Source organism: Stomoxys calcitrans, chromosome 5 (assembly GCF_963082655.1).
Source record: "Stomoxys calcitrans chromosome 5, idStoCalc2.1, whole genome shotgun sequence".
In the NCBI taxonomy this organism is placed as follows: Eukaryota; Metazoa; Arthropoda; class Insecta; order Diptera; family Muscidae; genus Stomoxys; species Stomoxys calcitrans.
Window position 1 is genome coordinate 41,868,078 of NC_081556.1, and position 27,307 is coordinate 41,895,384.

At 38.5% G+C, this 27,307-nt stretch overlaps 2 protein-coding genes across 2 annotated transcripts in view; one reads left to right on the top strand and one right to left on the bottom strand.

The window, feature by feature from the left end:
* LOC106086162 (DNA fragmentation factor subunit alpha) overlaps positions 1 to 11,643 on the top strand; it is a 155,553-nt gene extending 143,910 nt beyond the window's left edge. Inside the window, exons 3-4 of the mRNA XM_059370553.1 lie at positions 8,252 to 8,478; positions 10,244 to 11,643. Coding sequence (XP_059226536.1) covers positions 8,252 to 8,478; positions 10,244 to 10,646 — 630 coding nt within the window. The 3' untranslated portion in view covers positions 10,647 to 11,643. The remainder of the gene's footprint in view (positions 1 to 8,251; positions 8,479 to 10,243) is intronic.
* Positions 1 to 27,307, bottom strand: part of LOC106087051 (protein FAM8A1) — a 325,072-nt gene that overhangs the window by 185,909 nt on the left and 111,856 nt on the right. The window lies entirely within an intron of this gene.

Sequence of the window (27,307 nt, forward strand, 5' to 3'; positions counted from 1 at the left end):
CATGACATGAACTGTATATGAATGGTATGAAAGTTTGTATATAGGTTTTTATAAAAAAGCAGTGTTTAAAAAACTTTTTTATATACCAAACAATTTTTCGACATACAATTTGTCTTACAAACCTCAGTGTTATAGCCAAATTAGTTAGGGAAAATTTCTTGAAATTATTTTTTTTAATGGAAATTATTGGAAATTATTTATGTCTTTAGAAAAAGCAAGTAAAAGCGTGCTATGTGTCCGATTTAAGGGCGTGGGCGAACAGCGAAACAGTCGGTTGGGCGTCAAAAATCCTATTTGATGATCCGTATCGTGAGAGGACAAGGACTACGAGCTCACTTTTGTAAAATCGGTGTGGCAAGTGGTAGGTAGCATGTGTATGGCATGTGGGGAAGATGATGAGTCGTTGGAGCATTTCTTTGGCGGCTAAAAGACGCCGGTACTCTGGTGGGGAAGATCAGACATGAAGGGGCGGACCCCCCACCGTTACCCCAAAAACACCACCCAAATCAAAAGTGGACCGCTAAGGACAAACTGGGTATCAAATGAAAAGTATGCGGGAGTCGATGGCATACGAATTCGTGTCGAAGTATAGGGGGTCACCCCATCTCCACAAAAGCCCCCAAAATGGGCACATTAGCCAATCACGGATATATGGGACTCGGTTAGTTTCATTCGTATAGACTGAAAAACGGCATAACCGATTTTCTCGAAAATTTCGCATAATTTGTAGGTTGGTCTGCAAGGAGACATATACTATATAATTTTTCGGTATCGGAAGGGGAACGGACCCTCCCCCTTATGCCAAAAACACAACCCAAAATCAAAAGTGGACCGAACGGGACAATATAGGTATCAAATGAAAAATTTAAGTCTAAGTAACCATCGGGCCGCCCCAACCCCAAAACTCCCCCAATCAGACATATTGGGCGTTCATTTCTATATGGCGATCAAATGAAAGGTATTCGGGAGTAGATTTCGAATCGGGCATACAAATCACGCCGAATCACGCCACCCCTCAAAAACGCCATTAGACACATTATGACTATATGATACTTGGCTGAACCGATTTTCTCAAAATTTTCATAGATTTTGTACGTTTGTCAGGAAGGAAACATAGGCTATATAATTTTTAGATATCGGGTGGAGGTGGACCCTCCCCCTTACCCCACTTACGCCACTTATATACAAAAGGGTCCGATGGGCACAATAAGGGTATCAAATGAAAGGTATTAGAGACCAGAAAACGAAAATGGTATTAAAATTTGGGTCCAAGTACCCACCTAGGTGGCGCTTTTCTTCCTAAAGATACTTCAAATGGGTTATTTGACCCAATATTTGACTAAAACGAAAACGAATTTGATATCCAGTTTAGGTGCCAAGTGTTTTGGGGTACGCCCTAAAGCACCCCCCAAACTGAACTTCATTTCCGTTGGGAATAAAGAACGAATTTGATATCTATTTTCAATGCAAAGTGCCGGTGACCACCCCAGCCCGAAAACACCCGGTTCATATTTACCGGCCATGGTAATATGGGGCTCAAATTAAAGGGATATGGAAGTGCAGCACGAATTTGATTGAGTCGAAATGTCTGAGGTGCCATCCCTCCCCTAATGAGAACATTACCCTAGGAAGGAACCGACAAGGGGCAAATTCTCACACATCCCTGAGTGCCTTCCGATTCCAGTTTAAACTCAATGATAAGGGACCTTTTTTTATAGCCGAATCCGAACGACGTCCCGCAGTGCGACACCTCTTTGGGGAAAATTTTCTTAAATAACCATGCATGGCATTGTGCCTTGCAAATGTCGCCCACATTAAGAGGGGATAAACACCGCTTTGTCCGATGTTCTCGCCAGGATTCGAACGCGTTCAGCGTTATAGGCTACAATGGCAAGAATTCGAATATACCTGTGCATCTGGGCCAAATTCGGCACGTACATTGAGTGCTGTAATAAATACAAATCAATGTTCAATTTTGTAGAACAAAATATTGGTCTTTTGGCAGTTATATCCAAATGTAAACCGTTGTGAGTCATATAGGGCAAGGATGTCGAAAAGCCCTACATAAGTCACTGTATCAAATTTCAGCGAAATCGGCCAATAAGTGCGTTTTTTATGGGCCCAAGACCTTAAGTCGAGAGATCGGTCTATATGGCAGCTATATTCAACTCTGGACCGATCTGAGTCAAATTAAAGAAGGAGTTCGAAGGCCCTAACAAAACTCACTGCCACAAAAATTTGGCGAAATCGGACAATAAGTCGTCTTTTATAGGTCCAAGACTTTAAATCGAGAGATCGGTCTATATGGCAGCTATATGCAAATCTGAACCGTTCTGGGCCTGCCAAATTGAAGAAGGATGTCGAAAGGCCTATCATAACTCACTGTCCCAAATTTAGGCGTAATCGGTCAATAAGTCGTCTTTAATAGGTCCAAGACCTTAAATCGAGAGATCGGTCTATACGGCAGCTATATGCAAATCTGAACCGATCTGGGCCGGCCAAATTGAATAAGGATGTCGAAGACCCTGACACTACTCACGGTTCCCAACTTTAGGTGAAATCGGACAATAAATGCGCGTTTTATAGGCCAAAGACTTTAAATCGAGAAATCGTCTATATGGCAGCTATATCCAAATCTGGACCGATCGGGGATGTCGGATGTCGATTGGCGTTGCACAACTCACTGCCTCCAATTTCAGCAAAATCGTATAAAAAATATGGATGTTATGGGCCCAAGACCTTAAATCGGCAGATCGGTCTATATGGGGGCTATATGAAGGTAAAGTCCGATATAGCTCATCTTCGAACTTAATCTGCCTATGAAAAAAGAAAGAATCTGTGCAAAGTTTCAACTCAATATCTCCATTTTTAAAGACTGTAGAGTGATTTCAAGAGACAGACAGACGGACGGACATGGCTAGATCGCCTTAGATTTTTACGACGATCAAAAATATAAAACTTTGTGGAGTCGGAGATGGATATTTCGATGTGTTGCAAACGGAATAAAAAAATGAGTATACTCCCATCCTTCGGTATGCCATAATCGTACGATTGTCCGTTTGTGATTCGACCTCATTTCCCACAGGTAGAGGTTAAACCGTGACGGAGATATCACCCCGCCTTGGGGAACTCCATGATTTATTCTACGGTGTTTCGACTACTTATCCCTAAATTCCACAAAAAGCTGGCGACCACATGGATAATTCGCTACCCAACGTTGTAGGATACTCGACTCCAGTATGATTCAGATTCTTCGGCATCAGTGTAGAGATTCTGTAGGGGCCTTGGCGCCACGGATGACATTCGTAACTTTGTCCACGTTAAATTGTTTTGGCTGTTCTTTGGCTCGAAAACCACAGAGCCGAAGGAAAGCTCTCCTCCTAGCCCCGTCACTAACGGAATGTTCAATAAATTGACGGTTGAACAATCTGGCGCATCTCTTCGGGTTAGTCACAGTTATGTTGCTAAAAGTGACTGGGGTCCTGTCATCGCTTCTTCCGGAATTGAGAGTGTTTTAACAGTAGCCCACAGCTTGCCCACACCAGTCCAGGTGTTTTTGAGCCACAAATTCCGCTTATGTTCTTTGACTACCCTGTTTATGCCCAGATTCTGCTCGCTGATTCTGGGGTAAGTGAGGTCAGTGCAACCAATCCCATCAAGCGCGTCTGCGAGTTCCCCTACCTCCAACGGGAAATTGAGCCGCTCTTGGAGTATTCGACCGGCTGGTATAAAGCGAATGTGTGCTGCTGCGTTAATAATTTGTGGAAATTTTCTTTCAGCAAAATGGAAAATATTTTTGTCCAAAAAATTAACTAAAATTTTTTTGAAAAAGCCATTCGAAATTTTTTGAGGATTTTTATTGGGGGTATTCACCTGCAATTGGGGATTTTTATTGGCGGTATTCACCTGCAATTGGGAATTTTTTGTGGAAAAAGGATTCGAAATTAGGGGACGAGGGACGGAAAAATACTGGTAAACTTGACCGTTTGTAGCGATCTCCCTATAGAAGGTCTAGGGCCCATAAAAGGCTCATTTGTAGCCCAATTTTGTCGGAATTTGGAACAGTAAACTTGTTAGACCACTTGACGTTCCCAACGACTTGGGAAAGAGATTGACCCATATTTCGATATAGTTGCTATGTGTTTGTGAATGGAGCCTTTTTTAATTGATTTTGGTCGAAATCTGGTTAAAATATTTGTTAGAGATGGTGTATGTCGAAAGTTTGGCCTGGCCGATTTTAATTCGTTTTTATTTGTTTCACCATATTTTCTTGTTTTCCCACCACTGTGCCATATTTATTGAGTATGTGCTCAAATGCACCCTAGTATATTGATACAAATGTATCCTGGCCTGATTTATCACTACTACACATGCCAATGACAGAGTCCATAGGTTAGTTTGCACATGGGATTTGATGGCTTAAGCGAATGAATGCAAGCTTCAGCTCAGATGAGTGTCAGATTGTAGCCATCAAAAGGCATTGGAGTGTGCAAACATGTAGTCGTTGATAAAGAGCACCTTTGCTCACCTTCTCCAAAGCAGAGTAGGGAGGAAAGTTGACAAAAAGCAAAAAGAAAAACCAATGAAAGAAAAAAAGTTTGTTCTGCCATCATTGGCAGCAAGGCAATGATGTTTGCTGGGCACAAAAGCTGAGTGGTGAGCTGAGTTTAATGGCAATTTTTTTGGTCACCAAAACATCATGAAATATTTAAGCTCATGCAGACCCTACCTTGTAGTCGTTTGTGTCATATGTGAACAAATTCAAATGGTGTTTTTTTTTCTTTCCTTACGTTTTTCGTTACGCTTACAAAGAAAGAAAATTCCAGACAGCCATTTTGCCGTGCAGTTTTTCCAGAGTCATATGAAATTGAATTTATCAGCATGACTGGGTTCGGTGTAACCGAGCGCTGCTATCTACATAAGGTATACAAATAGCTGCTACCATATGCAAATAATGTTGTCTTTTTTCTTATGCAAATAAAAACGAAGGAGATATGTTTTACGAAGAAGGGGAAGAGAAGGAAAAGGATTCAATTACTCTTTTAGAGTCAACGCTGACTAAGAAGTAAGAATAGAAAATAAGCAAAAACGTGCTAAGTTCGGCCGGGCTGAGTCTTGGGAACCCACCACCATGGAGTCCGCCAAAAAGTTGCACAAAAGTAAATTCAGTACCAAGTACCAAGTTTTTGCCACATTAGGCAAAAATTAAATCTTCCAGGAGCCGAACAAGTATAATCGAGAGATCGGCTTGTATGGGTGCTATATCAGACTATACACCAACTTAAACCGCACAGTTGTTGGAAATCGTAACAGAATACTACAGGCAAAATTTTAGCCAAATCGGACAAAAATTGTGGCTTCCAGGGGCTCAAGAAGTGAAATCTGTAGATCGGTTTATATGGAAGCTATATCAGGTTATAAACGGATTTGAACCGAATTTCAAGCAGCATAGTGCGTTCGACCGTTATCCTAATTTCGATAGACGGACGGACGGACGGACAGACGGAGATGGCTACATCGAGAGTGTCGAGACGATCAAGAATGTATATACCTTATGGGATCACAGATCAATATTTCCAGGTGTTACAAACGGAATGACTAAATTCTAGGTCGATATAGCCATATCACCTGTCCGTCCGTCTATCGAAATCAAGATAGCGGTCGAACGCTAGCTGCCATGTTCGTCCGTCTGTCTGTCTTTCGAAAGCACGCTAGGTTAAGTTGAAAAGAGGTTGCGGCTATTGGTCCGCCTAATGTCACTATGGACATACACTTTAGCCAGCAATCGGCTTGTTGTGCTCACCCACCACCATGGATTCCACTGAAAATGTACCCTTATTAACTGAGTTTGTATTTGAATTATTTTGGTCTCAAGAAGTCATATCGGGATATCGGTACTTAGGGGGGCCTATATCACCACATTGAGCGATTCGGATAAAACTTGGCACTGATGTTGTTAGTCAGTTTTGGGCCTAATTTTAGGCAAATCATACAAAAATTTAGGTCTCTAAGGGCTGAAGAAGTCAAATCTGGGGATCGGTTTATATAGGAGTTATATCTGTTTATAGACCGCTTCCAAACATATTTGGCATAGATGTTGAAAGTCATAACACAAATATTTGTTCCAAATTTTAGCCAAATTGGATGAAAATTGAGCCTTCTAGCAGCTCAAGAAGTCAAATCGGGGATCGGTTATATAGGGGGGCTATATGTGTTTATAGAACGATTTAGATCGTACTTTGCATGGTTGTTAGATGTCATAATTCAAGTCTCTGTATTAAATTTCAGCCAAATCGAATGACAATTTTGGTTTCTTAGGGCTCAAGATTCAAATCCGGCGATCGGTTTATATGGGGGCTATATCTGTTTAGAGACCGATTCGGATCACGGATGTGTAAAGTGATGACTCAAGACTTTGTACAAAATTTCAACCAAATCGGATGAAAATTGAGGATTCTAGGGGCTCAAGAAATGAAATCCGGGGATCGGTTTATATGGGGACTATATCTGTTTATTGACCGATTCGGGTCATACGTAGAGTGGAAGTTGAGAGTCATAACTCAAGTCTGTGTTCCAAATTTCAGCCAAATCGGATGAAAATTGAGGATTCTAGGCGCTCCAGAAGTCAAATATGGGGACTGGTTTATATGGGGGCTATAACTGTTTATAGACCGATTCTGATGATACTTGGCATGGATGTTGAAAGTCACAAGTAATTTTTTGGGCCCAAAACCATATTTCGAGAGATCGGTCTATATGGCAGCTATATGCATATCTGGAACGATCTGGGCCATATTGCAGAATGATGTCGAGGGGCCCAATTTAACTCATAATAAATGCGCCTTTTATGGGCCCAAACCCTTAAATCGAGAGATCGGTCTATATGGCAGCAATATCCAAATCTGGACCGATCTGGCCAAATTGGGGAGGGATGTCGTAGGGCCTAACACAACTCACAGTCCCAAATTTCGGTGAAATCAGACAATGAATGCGCCTTTTATGGGCCCAAAACCTTGAATCGAGAGATCGGTCTATATGGCAGAAATATCCAAATCTGGACCGATCTGTGCCAAATTGAAGAAGGATGTCGAAGGGTCTAACACAACTCACTGTCCCAAATTTCAGCGACATCGGCTAATAAATGCGCCTTTTATGGGCCCAAAACCTTAAATCGAGAGATCGGTCTATATGCAAATCTGAATCTATATCCAAATCGGAATCGATCTAAGCCATATTGAAGGATGTCAAAGGGCCTAACACAACTCACTGTCCCAAATTTCACCAAAATCGGACATTAAATGTGACCTTTATGTGCCCAAGACCTTAAATCGAGAGATCGGTCCATAGGGCAGCTATATCCAAATCCAAATCAGTACCGATCTGCGCCAAATCACTGACCCAAATTTTAGCAAAAAATAGGCATGCCTCCATTCGCTGGAGGCATGCCTCTAGCGACATGTAAACTAAGTTTTCAGGACCAGGTCCAAAGGTCAACGAATGATAGATGGTCACAAAGTGGGGGCTGTGACCATTCCAAAACTATGTGACCTCATCTAGACTTGAAGTGGACTACCGCTTTGCTGTCATTGGCTAGAATAGATGTCTCAGTGATTGTGTCCGTCATGACAGGTCACTGTCTAATCGGAAAACATGCTGACAGACTGAAGGTTGCCTTCAACGACTTTTGCAGAAGCTGTGCAGACTGAGTCTGATGGTAGACTCCCACCTAAACTTAATCTTATCTAACCATTGTAAAGAGTTAAACTTGGCACTTCTTTGGTCCAAGGACGAACGCCATTGATTTTGAACAATATCGCCATTGATTTTGACTTAAAGGCCAAAATTGATTTTGAACAATTTTGGCCTTTAAGTCTGTAGACACCAAATGTGTGGTCTGATCTGTACAAAATTGAACACGATTTCATGAAAATCTGTCCTTTTGTACGATATAAGCATTTAGGACTGATGAAGTTTTGCTATTAAGGTCCTTTCGTAAGAAAATCGATTTTGACGTAGGTACTATGTATTGAAAGTAGTACGAGTACTCGATGGTTAAGGATATTATATAATTGGCTCCGAACGACTTTTGTATTTCTTTACTGGCTAAAGGTTAAACTTTTTCGACAGCTGCCCAGTTAAAGGCTGAATTCAATTAACTTCAGAGTGTAGATTTTCCTTAACATGATTTCAACTTTTGCCATATCGTTTTACTCATGTAATCTTTTCTCTTTTTGTGTATGTTTTCTTACAGCCTTCACACTATGTCACCATTACCACACCGCACGATCAAACCGATGCCGCGGATAAGGCTGAAAAGACGGCTCGCATAAAACAATTGGTGGGCCAGCTGCAGAATAATCTATGCAATGTCTCGGTAATGAGTGATCCCGATTTGGATTCCTTATCGAATATGGATCCCAATTCACTGGTGGATATAACGGGCAAGGATTTTATGGAGCAGCTAAAGGATTCAGGCAGGTTAGGGGGAGAGGCCCAGATGTGGTGGTTATATCCCCATTTGTATACCTGACACATCTATGTCTCTATGTTTCATTTACCTTATGTTTGTGTTTTGATAAGTTAACTGTTACTTAAAGTCCTGTTTCCTGTTTCATGAACATTATGTCAACTCTTTCCGCTTCCATTTTAGTTTTTTGCACTATTTTCCTTTTGTATGTTGTATTGTAGACAAAATTGAAATTTTCATCATCAAAGATCCCCTTTACGAATTGATTGCCATTTATTTGAGTTTCAACAGCCAAAATGGTCAATAATTGCAATGTTTTTCGTGTGCTAAAATTGCTTCCTCTTTTTTCTCATGTGTGCCCCAGATTGAAAATGCATTCAATCGAATGCCAGTTTTTCCATGTGAAGTTCTTCGAACTTTTGTACATTCCATGAAATCTATTTTGGCAATTAATTTGGAAAATTTCATAAAAAGAGACAAATTGTTAAGTGTGCCATATGAAAGAGAATATTTTGTGAAACACGATTTACCAGAACGACGATAAGAATGATAATTGGTGGATTAATTTCAATTCGAAGCAAAAAATTAGCTCAATTGATGCAAATGGCTTATCTGCACGAATGTTGGAAGCTGAAGTGATGAGGCAATTAATAATGTAAAAATAAATTCAAAAAAGAACTGCAGCAGCAGAAAGTTCAAGACGGGGCAAAAATTCAATTCAGCCTTGCTAAATGAAGCATTTTTCATAGAAACTCTTATTCAGCCAGGCTGAATTGAAGATTTTCCAAAGAAACTCTTATTCAGCCGGGCTGAATTGAAAATTTTCTAAAGAAACTCTAATTCAGCCAGGCTGAATTGAAGATTTTCTAAAGAAACTCTTATTCAGCCAGGCTGAATTGAAGATTTTCTAAAGAAACTCTTATTCAGCCAGGCTGAATTGAAGATTTTCTAAAGAAACTCTTATTCAGCCAGGCTGAATAGAAGATTTTCTAAAGAAACTCTTATTCAGCCAGGCTGAATTGAAGATTTTCTAAAGAAACTCTTATTCAGCCAGGCTGAATTGAAGATTTTCTAAAGAAACTCTTATTCAGCCAGGCTGAATTGAAGATTTTCTAAAGAAACTCTTATTCAGCCAGGCTGAATTGAAGATTTTCTAAAGAAACTCTTATTCAGCCAGGCTGAATTGAAGATTTTCTAAAGAAACTCTTATTCAGCCAGGCTGAATTGAAGATTTTCTAAAGAAACTCTTATTCAGCCAGGCTGAATTGAAGAGTTATTAAAGAAACTCTTATTCAGCCAGGCTGAATTGAAGAGTTACTAAAGAAACTCTTATTCAGCCAGGCTGAATTGAAGATTTTCTAAAGAAACTCTTATTCAGCCAGGCTGAATTGAAGATTTTCTAAAGAATCAGGCTGAATTGAGAAATTTCTAAAGGAAATCTTATTCACTAAGAGTGCTCTAATAGAAAGTTCTTCTTCATTTTCTATTCAGTTTTTCTGATTTAATGTTTCTTTAGAAAATTTTCAAATCCGCTTAGCTAATTAAAAAACTCTTTTTGAAAATATATAATTCATCCTGGCTGAATAGTTTGTAATACGGTTTCTTTGATGATTGCTCTCTCCTTCTGTTTATTTCTATGCATGCTTTCTTATTGGTTTTTATATGTCTGCTTTAGGCTTTTTCTGTATGGTTATAAGCCAATGATGTTAATGTTTCCTCTTTCCGTTTGCCTTTTCTCTTCCCCCCACCCAAACCTCTCTTTCTGCAACTCTCTAGACCATTGTGTGCAAAGCGAAACGCTGAGGACAGAATTAACCTGTTAAAACTCTTAAAGGAGGGTGCCATATTTTGTTCCGAACGTTATCCGGAGGATGCAGAGGCCATTGATGCGGAAATCCGTAGGCAATTGAACGATGAATTACACAACAACCATAATACCATGACAATCGAACAGGTACAAGCAACAAATGACACTAACACAACAACAGCAGCAATAATTAGGAAAACTAATACTCATACAACAACAACAACAAACCAACAACATCAACACCAAGAACAACAGAAACAACATCAGGAACAAACAATAACCATTGTGGTCACCGATACGAATCTAAAGAATGACAACAGTAAGACCACAAGCACAACTACTACAGGAAATAACAAATCTCACGACATATGACTACCGATTTTTGCAAGTATCACTTGAAATCTAGACAACAATAGCTGTAAGGATAAGGGTTAAGAGGATAAGGAACAACAAGGTGAATGCTTGTCAATGCTGCTACCCCCTAAAAACGACAACGCAACCTAAAGGAGAGAGAGAGAGAAAGTTTGAAAAGTTTGATGGTTAAGCAAAGGCGTAAGGATCAGCAATGACAGAATCAAAGGTAAAATTGGAGGCAGCAGCAGTGGCAGCGCATTGGCAACCAATCACCATGTTAAGTAGAATACAATACGAAAATTGAAAACGATTTGGTTGCTTTTATCATTCATTTGCTTTGGAACTGTGACAATGGCCATTAGGCGTTTTAAGTAATCGTAGCTTCTCGATACCTTGATTTAAAAAAAGGCTAACTCGAAAATTGTTAAAAACAAGGGTAAATGTATTTTTTTTGAATTATAAAAACTAAAAACTTATGAAAAAATGATTTTTTGACAAACATTAATTTTCTTTTAAAATTGGTTAAAACAAAAAAAAAAAAAAAAAATATGGGATGCTTAGTCGATTTAGCCTATTATGAAATTAAGGTATGGTTTTGCTAACCATTTTTATCTCAGAAAATTGATTTTTATCGAAATCTTAAGTAAGAAGTTAGCACTTAACACAATTTTTTATAAAAAAGCTCAAGTTTTTTGTCACAATACTTTTTTTTAAACAGCATTCTTGTCTTTAAGTCACCATAAAGTTTTTTTTATAAATATATTAAGCACTTGGAAAATAAATCATAATAAAAATCACTGAGAAAAAACAAACAAAATGAATGTTTTACCATTGAAAAGTTTAGCATTAGATACCACAAAATCAATATAGGCAGCAGCTCAACATTCAAGCCACAGCTTGTTAGAAAAAAAATTGGACATTATGCCAAAAACAAATGCCAATTCGGACAACATGAAACGCAATCAAATTTGAAATAACAACTAATTAAACATTTTGCGGTTAAGTATTCACCCAAGCCAACATTTTAATAAGCAAAAGCCAATTGCTCAACTATAACATTTCCGTAAATGAAAGAATAACAAGCAAAACCTTGACAAGAAAATTAAATACCACAAATGAGACAAAACTGAACCAAACTAAATGGTTACAAATAACCACAACTCTATAATGTAATAAAAAATTAAAATAATATTTAGAATAAGTTCCACGAAAGTCATGAGTAATTGGAAAATTGTCATTTCAGTTTGGCTGAACGAAAAACTTTACCAGAAATTTCAATATAGCCTTGCTGAATAATCATTTCAAAAGAAAATCTTCAATTCAGACTGGCTGAATAAGAGTTTCTTTAGTAACTCTTCAATTCAGCCTTGCTGAATAAGAGCTTCTTTAGAAAAATCTTCAATTCAGCCTGGCTGAATAAGAGTTTCTTTAGAAAATCTTCAATTCAGCCTGGCTGAATAAGAGTTTCTTTAGAAAATCTTCAATTCAGCCTGGCTGAATAAGAGTTTCTTTAGAAAATCTTCAATTCAGCCTGGCTGAATAAGAGTTTCTTTAGAAAATCTTCAATTCAGCCTGGCTGAATAAGAGTTTCTTTAGAAAATCTTCAATTCAGCCTGGCTGAATAAGAGTTTCTTTAGAAAATCTTCAATTCAGCCTGGCTGAATAAGAGTTTCTTTAGTAACTCATCAATTCAGCCGGGCTGAATAAGAGCTTCTTTAGTAACTCTTCAATTCAGCCTGGCTGAATAAGAGTTTCTTTAGAAAACCTTCAATTCAGCCTGGCTGAATAAGAGTTTCTTTAGAAAATCTTCAATTCAGCCTGGCTGAATAAGAGTTTCTTTAGAAAATCTTCAATTCAGCCTGGCTGAATACGAGTTTCTTTAGAAAATCTTCAATTCAGCCTGGCTGAATAAGAGTTTCTTTAGAAAATTTTCAATTCAGCCTAACTGAATAATAGTTTCTTTAGAAAATCTTCAATTCAGCCTGGCTGAATAAGAGTTTCTTTAGAAAATCTTCAATTCAGCCTGGCTGAATAAGAGTTTCTTTAAAAAATCATTAATTCAGCCTGGCTGAATAAGAGTTTCTTTAGAAAATCTTCAATTCAGCCTGGCTGAATAAGAGTTTCTTTAGAAAATCTTCAATTCAGCCTGGCTGAATAAGAGTTTCTTTAGTACTCTTCAATTCAGCATGGCTGAATAAGAGTTTTTTTTTTTTTTAAATCTTCAATTCAGCCTGGCTGAATAAGAGTTTCTTTAGAAAATCTTCAATTCAGCCTGGCTGAATAAGAGTTTCTTTAGAAAATCTTCAATTCAACCTGGCTGAATAAGAGTTTCTTTAGAAAATCTTCAACTCAGCCTGGCTGAATAAGAGTTTCTTTAGTAACTCTTCAATTCAGCCTGGCTGAATAAGAGTTTCTTTAGAAAATCTTCAATTCAGCCTGGCTGAATAAGAGTTTCTTTAGAAAATCTTCAATTCAGCCTGGCTGAATAAGAGTTTCTTTCGAAAGTCTTCAATTCAGCCTGGCTGAATAAGAGTTTCTTTAGAAAATCTTCAATTCAGCCTGGCTGAATAAGAGTTTCTTTAGAAAATCTTCAATTCAGCCTGGCTGAATAAGAGTTTCTTTAGAAAATCTGCAATTCAGCCTGGCAGAATAAGAGTTTCTTTAGAAAATCTTCAATTCAGGCTGGCTGAATAAGAGTTTCTTTAGGAAATCTTCAATTCAGCCTGGCTGAACAAGAGTTTTTTAGAAAATCTTCAATTCAGCCTGGCTGAATAAGAGTTTCTTTAGAAAATCTTCAATTCAGCCTGGCTGAATAAGAGTTTTTTTTAAGAAATTTTTCAATTCAGCCTGGCTGAATAAGAGTTTCTTTGGAAAATCTTCAATTCAGCCTGGCTGAATAAGAGTTTCTTTTAGGAAGTGAAACCAGCCTTTATTAAAAGAAAGGGTAAAAAAAACTAGCATTTCTTAAGGGAGAGGGTAATAACACTAGCCTTTCTTAAGACCCTCCCCTTAAGAAAGGCTAGTGTTATTACCCTTTCTTTTAATAAAGGCTGGTTTCACTTCCTAAAAGAAACTCTTATTAGAACTACCATTTCTTAAGGAAAGGGTAATAAATCTAAACTTTTCCAAGGGATAGGTAATGAAACTTACCTTTCCCAAGGAAAAAGGTAATAAACTACCCCTCCCCAAGGAGAGGATAAAAAGCCCCCCTTTCCCAAGTTTAGGGGTAATAAAACCACCCTTTCCCAAATGAAAGGGTAAGAAAACTACCCTTTCTCAAGGGAAAAGGGTAATACTGCTACCCTTTAACAAGGGAAAAGGTAACAAAACTAACCTTTCCAAAGGGAAAGGGTAATTAAATTACTCTTTCCCATGGGAAAGGATAATAAAACTAACCTTTCCCAAGGGAAAGGGTAATAAATTTTACACTTTCCCATGAGCAAGGGTAATAAAACTACACTTTCCTAAGGAAAAGGTAATAAAATTACCCTCTAAAGGATCATAAAACTACCATTTTCCATAGTAAGGGAAATAAAACAAACCTTTCCCAAGGGAAACCTAAATAAACCTTGACTTTTTTAAATGAAAGTGTAAGAAAACAACCATTTTTTAGGGAAAATATAATGAAACTACCCTTTCTTAAGAAAAAGGGTAACAAAACTATCTTTTTCTAAGGGAAAGGGTTATAAAACTAATCATTCCCATGTGAAAGGATAGTAAAACGAACCTTTCCCAAGGAAAAGGGTATATTTATACTTTTCCAAGGAAAGGGTAATAAAACTACACCTATTCCCAAGGGAAAGCATAAATAAAAATTCCATGGGAAAGGATAATAGGAGAAAGGGTATTAAAAGAGAAAGGATAATAAAACTCCATTTTCCCAAGTTAAAGGCTAAAAAAATTCACAATTTCCAGAAGGAATTGATAATAAATCTACTCTTTCCCATGGGAAAGGATAATGAAACCAACATTTCCCAAGGGAAAGGGTAATAAATTTACACCTTACCAAGGGAAAGGGTAATAAAACTACACTTTTCTAAAGGAAAGTAAATATTACTTCCCTCTCCCATGGGAAACGAACATAAAACTACCATTTCACAAGAGAAAGAGTAATAAACTAGCCTTTCCCAAGGAAAGGGTAATAACCCTGACCTCTGCCGAGGCAAAGGACAATAAAACTTCCCTTTTCTAAGGGAAAGGGTAACAATTCTACCCTTTTTTTTAGTGAATAGGTAATTAAACTACTCTTTCCCATGTGAAAGGATAATAAAACTACTCTTCCCTTGGGTCAGGATTTACATGGTAGTAAAACTCCCCTTTCCCAAGGGAAAGTTTACTAAAACTCCCCTTTCCCAAGGGAAAGTGTACTAAAACTCCCCTTCCTCAAGGGAAAGTGTACTACAACTCCCCTTTCCCAAGAAAACATCCCCTATGTTAAGGGAAAGGTTAATAAATCTACTCTTTCTTAATGGAAAGGGTAATAAACCTACCCTTTCTTAAGAGAAAGGGTAATTAATCTACCCTTTCTTTAGGGAAAAGTAGTAAAAGTACCCTTTTGTAGGAGAAAAGGGTAACAATTCTACCCTTTTTTAGTGAAAAGGTAATAAAACTACTCTTTCCCATGCGAAAGGATAATAAAACTAAAATTTCTCAAGGGAAAGGGTAATAAATTTATACTTTTCCAATGGAAAGGGACACAGAACTACACTTTCCTAAGGAAAAAGTAATAAAACTACCCTCTAAACGATCGCAAACATCCATTTCCCAAGGGAAAGGGTATTGAAACTAGCCTTTCCCAAGGGAAAGTTTAATATAACTAGCCCTTCTTAAAGAAAATTTCAATAAAACTACCCTTTTTAAGGGAAAATGTAATAAAACTACCCTTTCTTAAGGAAAAGTGTTATAAAACTATCATTTCCCAAAGGGAAAAGGTAAGGAAAGGATAATAAGCGAAACGGTAATAAAACTCCGCCTTCCCCAAGGGAAAGGTAATAAAACTGCCCTTCCGCGAGAGAAAGGGTAATAAAGCCACCATTTCCCAAGAGAAAGGGAAGTAGTAATAAAAATCCCCTTTCCTTGAGGAAAGGGTAATAAAAGGGAAAGGTTAATTGAACTACCCTTTATTAAGGGAAAGGGTAATAAAACTATCCTTTCTCTTGGGAAAGGATAACAAAACTACCCTTACCCAAGGGAAACGGTAATAAACCTACTCTTTCTCTTGGGAAAGGATAACAAAACTACCCTTACCCGAGGGAAAGGGTAATAAAACTATTCTTTGCCAATGGAGAGGTTAATAAAACTTCAATTTCTCAACAGAAAGGGTAACAAAACTACCCTTTCCTAAGAGAAGAGTTAACAAAACTTCTCTTTCCCATGGGAAAGAATAATAAAAATACCCTTGCCCAAGGGAAAGGGTAATATAACTACACTTTCCTAAGAGAAAGGTAATAAAACTAGCATTTCCCACTACTCTTTCCCAAGGGAAAAGTTAGAAAACTACCATTTCTTAAGGGAAAGTGTAATAAAACTACCCTTTCTAAAGGCATAAAACTACCACTCTTAAAGGAGAGGGAAATAAAAAAGAAAGGGTAATTAATCTACCCTTTCTTTAGGGAAAAGTAGTAAAAGTACCCTTTTGTAGGAGAAAAGGGTAACAATTCTACCCTTTTTTAGTGAAAAGGTAATAAAACTACTCTTTCCCATGCGAAAGGATAATAAAACTAAAATTTCTCAAGGGAAAGGGTAATAAATTTATACTTTTCCAATGGAAAGGGACACAGAACTACACTTTCCTAAGGAAAAAGTAATAAAACTACCCTCTAAACGATCGCAAACATCCATTTCCCAAGGGAAAGGGTATTGAAACTAGCCTTTCCCAAGGGAAAGTTTAATATAACTAGCCCTTCTTAAAGAAAATTTCAATAAAACTACCCTTTTTAAGGGAAAATGTAATAAAACTACCCTTTCTTAAGGAAAAGTGTTATAAAACTATCATTTCCCAAAGGGAAAAGGTAAGGAAAGGATAATAAGCGAAACGGTAATAAAACTCCGCCTTCCCCAAGGGAAAGGTAATAAAACTGCCCTTCCGCGAGAGAAAGGGTAATAAAGCCACCATTTCCCAAGAGAAAGGGAAGTAGTAATAAAAATCCCCTTTCCTTGAGGAAAGGGTAATAAAAGGGAAAGGTTAATTGAACTACCCTTTATTAAGGGAAAGGGTAATAAAACTATCCTTTCTCTTGGGAAAGGATAACAAAACTACCCTTACCCAAGGGAAACGGTAATAAACCTACTCTTTCTCTTGGGAAAGGATAACAAAACTACCCTTACCCGAGGGAAAGGGTAATAAAACTATTCTTTGCCAATGGAGAGGTTAATAAAACTTCAATTTCTCAACAGAAAGGGTAACAAAACTACCCTTTCCTAAGAGAAGAGTTAACAAAACTTCTCTTTCCCATGGGAAAGAATAATAAAAATACCCTTGCCCAAGGGAAAGGGTAATATAACTACACTTTCCTAAGAGAAAGGTAATAAAACTAGCATTTCCCACTACTCTTTCCCAAGGGAAAAGTTAGAAAACTACCATTTCTTAAGGGAAAGTGTAATAAAACTACCCTTTCTAAAGGCATAAAACTACCACTCTTAAAGGAGAGGGAAATAAAACTACTTTTTCTTAAGGGAAAGGGTAATAATACCAGCATTTTTTAAGGGATATTGTAATAAAACTACCTTTTCATGAGAGAAATAGTAATAAGACTACCATTTCTTAAGGGAAAGGGTAATAAAACTATTCTTTCTTAAGGGAGAGTGTAATAAAACTACCCGTTTTTAGGGAAAAAAGTGATTAAACCAACCTTTCTTAATGAAAAGGGTAATAAAACTGCCCTTTCTTAAGGGAATGGGTAATAAAACTGCCCTTTTCCATGGGAAATGATAACAAAGCTAGCCTTTCTTGAGGAAAGGGTAATAAAACTACCCTTTCTTAAGTGGAAGGGTAAAACATCTACTCTTTCTTAAGGGAAGGGGTAATTACTCTACTCTTTCTTGAGGGAAAGGTTAATAAATCTACACTTTCTTAAGGCAAAGGGTAATAAAATTACCCTTTCTTAAGGGAAGGTGTAATTGAAATACGGTTTCTTTAGGGAAAATATAATAAAGCTATCCTTTTTTAAGGGAAGGGGTAATAAAACTACCCTTTGCCAAGGGTAGGGGTAATAGAACTCCCCTTTCCTTGAGGAAAGGATTGCAAAACCACAATTTCCCAAGGGAAAGGTTAATGAGACTTCCCTTTCTTAGAGGAAAGGGTAATAAAACTACCCTGTCTTAGAGGAAAGGGTAATAAAACTACCCTTTCCCTTGAGAAAGGATAATAAAACTACCCTTTCTTAAGGGAAAGGGTAATAAATCTACCCTTTCTTAAGGGAAAGGGTAATAAATCTACCCTTTCTTAAGGGAGAGGGTAATAAATCTACCCTTTCTTAAGGGAGAGGATAATAAGACTGCAATTTCTTTAGGGAAAGGGTAGTGAAACTACACTTTGTCAAGGGAAAGTTCAATGAAACTTCCCTTTCCCAATAGAAAGGGTTACAAAACTACTCTTTCTTAAGGAAATGGGAAATAAAACTACTCTAACCTATGGTATAGGATAATAAAATTTCCCTTTCCCAAGGGAATGAGTAATAAAACTACACTTTTCTAAGGGAAATATAGTAAAACTACCATTTTCAATGGGAAAGTATAAAAATATTGCCATTTCCCAAGGATAGGGGTAATAAAACTGGGATTTCCCAAGGGAAAGGATAATAATAATAGCCTTTCTTGAGGGAAAGGGTAAAAAACTAAGCTTTCTTAAGGGAGAGTGTAATAAAACTACCCTCTCCGAAGGTAATAAATCTTCCCAAAGGGACTTCGCTCTTCGAAGGAAATGGGTAATACGACTAACCTTTCTCAATGGCTTTCCTTGTCCTTATAAAACTATTCTTTACCAAGGGTAGGGGTAATGAAGCAGACATGTCCCATGGGAAAGGGTTATGAAACTACTCTTCCATTTTCAAATTAGCTTGGATGAATAAGAGTTTGTACAGAAAACCTTAAATTCAGGATAAAGGATAATAAAACTAGCCTTTCTTAAGGGAAAGGGTTAAAAATTACCCTTTCTTAAGACCGAGGGAATAAAACTTCCCTTTCCTATGGTAGTAAAACTTGTCAATGGGAAAGGTTAATAATACTTCCCTTTTCGAAGGAAATGGGTAATAAGACTACCCTTTCTCAATGGCTTTCCTTGTCCTTATAAAACTATTTTTTACCAAGGGTAGGGGTAATGAGGTAAGCCTGTCCCCAGAGAAAGGGTTATGAAACTACCCTCGTATTTTCAATTCAGCTAGACTGAATAAGAGTTTCTACAGAAAACCTTAAATTCAGCCTGGCTGAATAAAAGTTTTTTAGAATAACTTCGATTTAGCCTGACTGAATATGAGTTTCTTTAGAAAATCTTCAATTCAGCCTGTCTCACTGAGAGTTTCTATAGAAAGTTTTCAACTCAGCCTTTCTGACAGAGAGTTTCTTCAAAAATTTTTTAGTCAATCTGTCTGAATAGGAGTTTCTTAAAAAAAAGATTTAAAAGTTGGTACTCAACCTTGCCTACTAGTTGAATCAATTTTGTTTTTATGTCATATTCAAACTTGCCTACTGTTGAATCAGTTTTGTTTTCATGTCATATGATTGTAGAATTTAAAGTTCCATATTGGTATTAGATTTTTATTTTGTCTACGATATGTCACGTAACGTGGGGTTACGTTATATTACGCAGCGTTGCGTTACGTTGTGTGTGTTACGTTATGTTGCGTTTCAATACTTGGTATTCCACCTTGCCTTCTGGTTGAAACAATTTTGTTTTCATGTCATATGGTTGTAAAATTGGATTAAATTCAGATTTTTATTTTTGTTGTCTACGATACGTCACGTTACGTGCGGTTTCTTAATGTTACGCAGCGTTGCGTTACATTGTGTTAGTTACATTATGTTGCGTTACAATACTTGCTAAATTTTCTTTCATTTCTCCAACGGAAATGGTGTAACTTAGGCAGTTGCCAATAAATGAGAGAAACTATATGGTTAACTTACTATTAGGGCCGTAATACAATAATAAAAAGTGAAAAATAATAATAAAAATGAATTTGAATGAATTTAAAAAGCAAATTTTATGGCCAGATTTTACAAAAAGAGCCAAAGAAACTTAAGAATATAGAAAATTAGAAAACAAAATAAATGCCAGCATACATAACTACTTGCATAGAAATCATACGCACCCATACATACATAACATACATACATAGATTTTAAAAAGCCATTAAAAGCAACTTATCTGATTCTTAAAAGATTTTAAATGAAACCCTTTTGCTGATGATTGCATGCATGTCTCATCACATCACTCACACTATACATTTGCCGAACTAAACGAAAATCAAGCCATAAAATTTTACAAGCCAACTTGATGAAAGACGAAGTATAAGAAGAACAAGAAGAGAGTATTATGCAAATAAGATAAATTAGAATTAATTAAGACAAAAAATGTATAAGATAACTGTAAACGATGGTTAACGTATTGTTATAGAAAGCATAGATACATACATACATACACAACAAGCATAACAACACCTACCCATACCCATATGAAATGACATTCTTATTAAAAAAAAAGACAAAAACAAACAAAGCAATTAAAACCCTTACAAATAGAAAAAGTAACATAAAGTAAATATACATTGAACTTAACAAATAAAACTTTTCCTATTCCACCAAAAAGGTAGGCTATACAAACTTTAAACAAATGTAGCCCCTAAAAGTATACACTACTAAAAATCTAAAATATAACAATTTTTTAAATACCAAACAAAGAGCCAATAAATCCCATAAACGTCCTTCTTCCCCCCACAAACGTCCTTTTTCCCACTGAAAGAAAAGAAACCCTAAGAGGTTGTCCCATATGCATCTAGTAGATAACTACCGATATACTCTTTACCACCACATACATACATACATACATACATACACACATATATAACTATCTTCATACGTACATTATACACGCCAAGCAAAATAGAAAGAAAAAAAAAAATCAATCATGGAAAAAATTTAAGTGTAGAAATAATCGGTTATACTCTCTATAACAAACCCAAATACTAGATGATATGTAATGTAGTTATGTAGAAGCTTCAAATGTAATGAAATTGCTTAACGATGGACTAAGGTTGCGTTTTAATTTTAAGTTTCCAAAACAAAAGAAAACATCCATAAATAATTTACTCCAGCTGATATCTCCATACAGAGAGAGAGTCGAGAGTGAGAGAGAGAGAGAGAGTTACCAGTGATGTAGAGATATCGCCATTATCACTGAAGAGAAGTTCTGCGCTCATACATTTTTGCATAGAGATATTTGTTCAACGATTTGAAAATATTTTGTCAATATTTCCAAAAAGAACTGAAGTTTTGCTAAATCTACCATAGAAAAGAAATTTTGACAAAATTTTCTATATAATCATAGAAATCTCGAAAAAGTCTTATATATAACAAGCGTGCTAAGTTCGGTAGGGCCGAATCTTATATACCCTACATCATGGATCGCATTTGTCCAGATCTTTGCCTGGTATCTCTTAATATACAAACAAAGGATAATGGATAAGAATTACTATACAATTGAAGCTAAATCAGATTGTGGACCGATTCTGACCACACTTGGTTTGGATGTAAAATTTCAACCACATCGGATAAAAATTGGGCCTTATAGGGGATCAAGAAGTAAAATCAGGAGATCGGTTTATATGGGAGATATATCAGTTAAAAGGCCGATTCATACCATATGTGACAAGTATATTGGAGGTCATAGGAAAAGTCCTTGTACAAACTTTTTAGATAATTCTGATAACAATTACGCCCTCTATAAGCTCAAGAAGTATAATGGGAAGATCAGTTTATATGGCAGCAATATCAGGTTATAAACCGATTTGAACCATACTAAGCACAGTTGTTGGAAGCTACTGCAAAACCCTTCATGCAAAATATCAGCCAAATCGCATAAGAAGTGCGCCCTCTAGAGGTTCAAAAAGTCTAAATCCAATATCGGAATAATGGTAGCTATATCAGGTTTTGAATCGATTTGAACCACATTTACCATAGTTGTTGGTGGTCATAACAAAAAGCTTCACATAAAATTTCAGCCATTTCGGATGATAATTGCGCCCTCTAGACGCTCAAGGAGTCGAAATCCAAAATCGTTTTATATGGGAGATATATCAGGTTGTGCACAAATCGAAAAAAATTGCGCCCTCTAGAGGCTCAAGAAATCAAGATCCGAGATAGGTTTATATGACAGCTATATCAAAACATGAACCAATTTGGCCCATGTACAATCCCAATCGACCTACACTAATAGAAGGTTAGGTTAGGTTGGCAAAAACAACGGGGGACAAAATTTTCAGCTGTGGTTTTCCCCTCCTAATGCTGGCAACGTTTGTGAAGTACTATGCCATGTAAAACTTCGGACTCTATATAAAAAGCAGGCCCCTTATCATTGAGCTTAAACGTGAGTCGGACTGCACTCATTGATATGAGAGAAGTTTGCGCCTGTTCCTTATACTGCGTATACTCCGAAAGCGTGGCAGGAGGCAAGCGTGGTATTTAAACCTAAGCCCGGCAAGGCAAGTTATGTGACACCAAAGATCTACAGACCTATAAGCCTTACGTCCTTTCTACTGAAAACCATGGAAAACATTGTGGATACCATGACAAAGAGTAGGACATCCAGCGAACTGCTCAAATACAAACAGCATGCCTACACTAATAGAAGGTTATGTTAGGTTAGGTGTAAGTGGCAGTCTACCATCAGACTCACTTAGACGTTTTCATCTATTGTGATACCACAGGAACAGAAGAAGGAAGACGCCTTCTAGTTCCTACCGTTGAACCATCCAGATCGCTTTAAAAAGCCCATCATCTTGCTAATGTCCACTTCCGCTAAATCAGACAGGTTCTCCAAGAAATGAGAACCTAAAGTGGAACTACTTCTGACTGCTAGTGCGGGCCACACACACAGAAGGGGTTCTATAGTCTCTTCTTCTTCGATGTCCATAGAGTTTCTGTAAAAGTCGTTGCGGGCAACCTTCAGTCTGTCAGCATGTTTTCCGAATAGGCAGTGACGTGTCATAACGGACACAATGACTGAGACGTTTGTTCCTGACAGTGACTGCAAAACAGTAGACCTCTTCAAGTCCAGATTAGGCCACATCGTTTTGGAATGCTCACAGGCCCTCTTTATGACCATCTATCATTCGTTGTCCTTCGCTAGAGGCGTACCCACAGATTCCAGTATCCCTGGAATGTTTAGCGTAGTTCCTAGTCTCGCAAGTCCGTTTTACAATTCCCTGGGATATTTCTCTGGCCCGGCACCGTGAACAGGTAAATTTTGAATTGTTCAGCCATCTCTTTGAGAGTTCTGCGACAGTCGAGGGCGGGTTTTATATTCAGAAATACGTTCTCCAGGGATTTAATGGCTGCCTGTCTGTCTGATCTTCGCTTGATACACACTGCAGTGGTTGGGTAACCTTTTCGATATGACCAGTTCTAGACCTTTAGAGTACACCCCAAAGCCCACCTATTCGTTTAGTTTGGAACCATCCGTATAGAAGTTTATGTAATTTCTGTTACTAGGGATATCGTAGTTCCAATCGGTTCTGTCAGGAAAAGTGGCACAGTACTTTTTATCAAAAAGCAGCTCAGAAAGTGCGTAATTCCACTACCTGGAATATCGAACCAAAGAGAAAGCTTCTTTAGCCTCATGGCAGTGGTCGCAGCAATTTGTCTAGCCACAATGTCCTGAGGCACTAGATGTAGCATTAAATTCAGTGCATTAGATGGTGTCGTCCTCAGTGCGGCTGTAATGCACAAACAAGCCATCCTATGGATTCGGTTGAGTATTGAATAGTAGGTGGACTTTTGAAGCGCCTACTACCATACCACCAGACCACGACACCATATAGCATTATAGGTCTGACAATTGTAGTATATATCCAATTTTCGACACGCGGTCTAAACCCCCAACTTCTGCCCATGGCTCTCTTGTATGTGTATAGGGCAAGACTTGCCTATCTTTCCCTCTCCAAAATGTTGGATTTAAAATTCAATTTCCTGTCCAGCAAAACACTTAGGTATTTTGGGCATCCCACAAATGGAACATTCTCTCCTCCCAAGGGGACAGGTTTCACTGTACCCAACTTGTGTCTCCTGCTGAAAAGGAAATCAGACCAAGAAAAGTTCTGGATGACTTTAACAGAGCACGTCGTAGAGAAGCTTAAGTATATTAGGATGTATATAACACACTGCTCAAGGAATACAATAAGATTACCAGAGCGGCAAAACGTGCCTCCTAGAAGCTTTTCTGCGATCAGGTCGATAGCGTTAATAATGCCGCCAAGATGAAAAAGTTTCTCTCAAAAACCCATGTCCAAACTGAAACGTTAGTAGACGATATGGGAGTTAGAGCAGAAACAAAGGAGGACATATTGAGACTTTTGATGAAATCGCATTTTTCACAGGATACGAAGGGACTCACCCCGGAGTCTTGAAATAATGATGTAAATCGAAGGCTTATCGTATCGGAATTTAAGCGCAAGGAAGCCTTGAGGAGCTTCAAATCATTTAAGTCACCCGGACCTGATGGAATATTTCCCGCGTTACTACAAAAGGAGGCCAACTATCTGGCGCCTCATCTGGCCACTATTTTCACAGCGTGCCTGGGACTTGCATATACTCCGAAAGCCTGGCAGGAGTCAAGGGTGGTATTTACACCCAAGCCCGGCAAGACAAGTTATTCGACACCAAAGGCCTGCAGACCTATAAGCCTTACGTCCTTTTAGCTCAAAACCACGGAACGCATTGTGGATACCATGATAGAGAGCAGGACATCCATCGAACTGTTAAAATACAAACAGCATTCCCATGTCAAGGGAAGGTCGGTGGAGACTGCCCTGCACGAGATTGTGTATAACATAGGAGAATCCTACGATGCCAAGACATACACATTGGCGGTTTGCATTGATATAGAGGCGACGTTTAATTATGTGCGACACTGATCCAATCCTTAGACCAGTACCGGGCGGATAAGGTTCTTTAAGACTGGAAACCGTATGCTAAAGAACAGGTGGATAAATTGTGTGTTCCATGGCATAAGTATAAGGGAGAAAGTGGCACAAGGTACGCCATAGGGGAGCCACTCCTATGGGTGACTACCATGAATTCTTTGCACCTGACCTCCCCCGGCAAACCAGAGTAATTCTGGCTCCATTACGCTTTAGCAGATGCAGCCGCCTCAACTCCTACAAAGGAAGGATTGATGCCGACGTGCAAGATGTATATCCTGATTGCGACCACGGACCTCACGATACACATCACCTGTTTAACTGATCAGCCCGACCCACTCGACTAAACCCAAATTCCTCTGGACTCACCCCATCTTAATCGTCGAGTTACTGGATCTTGACACCCAACAGATTCAAGCAGAGGAAAGATAGAACATAACAAACTGCTACAACAACAACAACAACCATCATAAATGACCTATTGCGGAAGCTGACTGAGGATTGATTTGAACCCGTCTGCTATGCAGACGATGTCACAATACTTCTTAGTGTTAAGGATCCGAACCAGCTATGCCGATGGGCCGAAAGGGTCTTACATATGGCATATGACAGGGCTAGACCTAGGGCTCTCAATGTTAACCCAGGGAAGACTGAAATATGCCTGTTCACGAGGAAGACGAAGGTGGACCAATTTAACGCACCACGTTTCCTCAATAAGACGATTTCGATATCTGACAAGGGCAAATATCACTTAGGAGTGATCTTGGACAGGAAACTGAATTGGAAGTAGCACATGCAGCAGCGTACTGAGAAGGCTCACAGATGTTGGGCACTATATAGACGCAATCCCCTGGTAGCCGGTTGGTTGTACGCATCGGATTGACCCGATGGAGTTTTTCATTGGCAAGGGTTGCCGCCTCAGTGTATAATACACTGCTACAATAACAACAACTATGTAGGCGGGTCGTAGGCTCGAAATGGGGCCTGAATGCGAGGATAGTCCACTGGCTCTACAGAAGCGTGATTAGATCAATACTTACTTACGCCTCAGTAGTTTGGTGGACTGCCATGGAGAAAAAGTGCAACGTTAGGACCATACAACAAGTTCAGAGAAAAAGTTGTCTTGGCCTAGGCGGAGCGATGAGGACCACGCTCACTAGGGTACTGGAGACTATTCTAGATGTCCGCCCCATTGACATACAGATTAAAGTGAGGCAGCCACTGCGGCTATGACTCTTAAGGCGATGGGAGAATGGATTGAGGATGGGAGCAGCTCATACCCTTGCGGCATTATCGAGGCGACGATAGTAAACCTCGAAAGAAGGGAAGAAGTTCTCGATCAGATACCTGAGACGACACTTGGGGTCGAGTACGAGATACAGCTGCCAGCGGCACAGTCTTGGACTGACGGTTCCTCAGTATTGCCATCAGGAAGATCATGTTACACAGATGGATCAAAGCTAGGGGACATAGTGGGCCTGGGGGTCTACATTGAGAATCCAGGGACTGAGAACTGTTTTACACTGCCTGACCATAATGGGTCTTACAGGCGGAGATCCGGGCCATCACGAAACGCGTGAGGTGGTGTGGTACTAATACGAGGACTTCGTGTATGAACATCTTTACCAACAGTAAAATTGCCATTAGGACAAAAACAACCAGGAGGGTAAGGTCACTAACATTCTTGCTGTGTAATTAGGAGATTAACGCCTTCTCTGAGGGGCATAATCAGCATCGTTTGGGTGCCGGGCCATAATGGAGTAAGGGGGGGATGAAAGGGCAGACGATTTGGCAGTGAGGGCCAAGAAACGCATCTCGCCCACGATTCAAGGGCGTGGGCGACAAACACTGTGTAACAGCGAAACAGTCGGTAGGACGGCGAAAATCCTATGGGGTGATGCGGATCGTCAGAGTACGAGTTTTTTTTACCGAAAGGAAGTAAGAAAGAGTTCAGTATAGCTTTCGGCATTATAACGGGACACAAAAGACTACGGGCTCACTTATGCCGAATCTATGCGGCAAGTGATAGCATGTGTAGGGCATGTGTGGGGAAGATGATGAGACTTTGGAGCATTTCCTATGTAATTGCCCTGCTTTTGCGGCTTTCAGACACCGGTTCTTAGGTGGGGTCACGATACCAGACATGAACCAACTTATATCGTCGGCTCTGCCCGAGTTTTGCCTTTCCTTAATGGTTTTCTTATCTTTCGACAAAATTTCCAAAAGAAATGAAATTTTTCTCATGTAGAAATGAAATGTTTCCAGAATTTCTCTCAAAAAAGTGTATCCCTCATTTTCGAAATGCGAATCGTGTAACACCGATTTTGTTGTAAATGGAGAATCGAAATCATTTTTCATAACGTTTCTTTTTTATAATTGAACATATAAGTAACAGATGCGAGTAGATTTATATTGGATTAATTTTTTTTTATATGTTTTTGTAACTTTGTAAATCCCTCATAGTTAGATTTTTTTACCTATGCTAATTTAAATATTTTTTATACTCATGAAAAAAAGATTAACGAATGTTTAGTTGTAAGGGAATGTCCC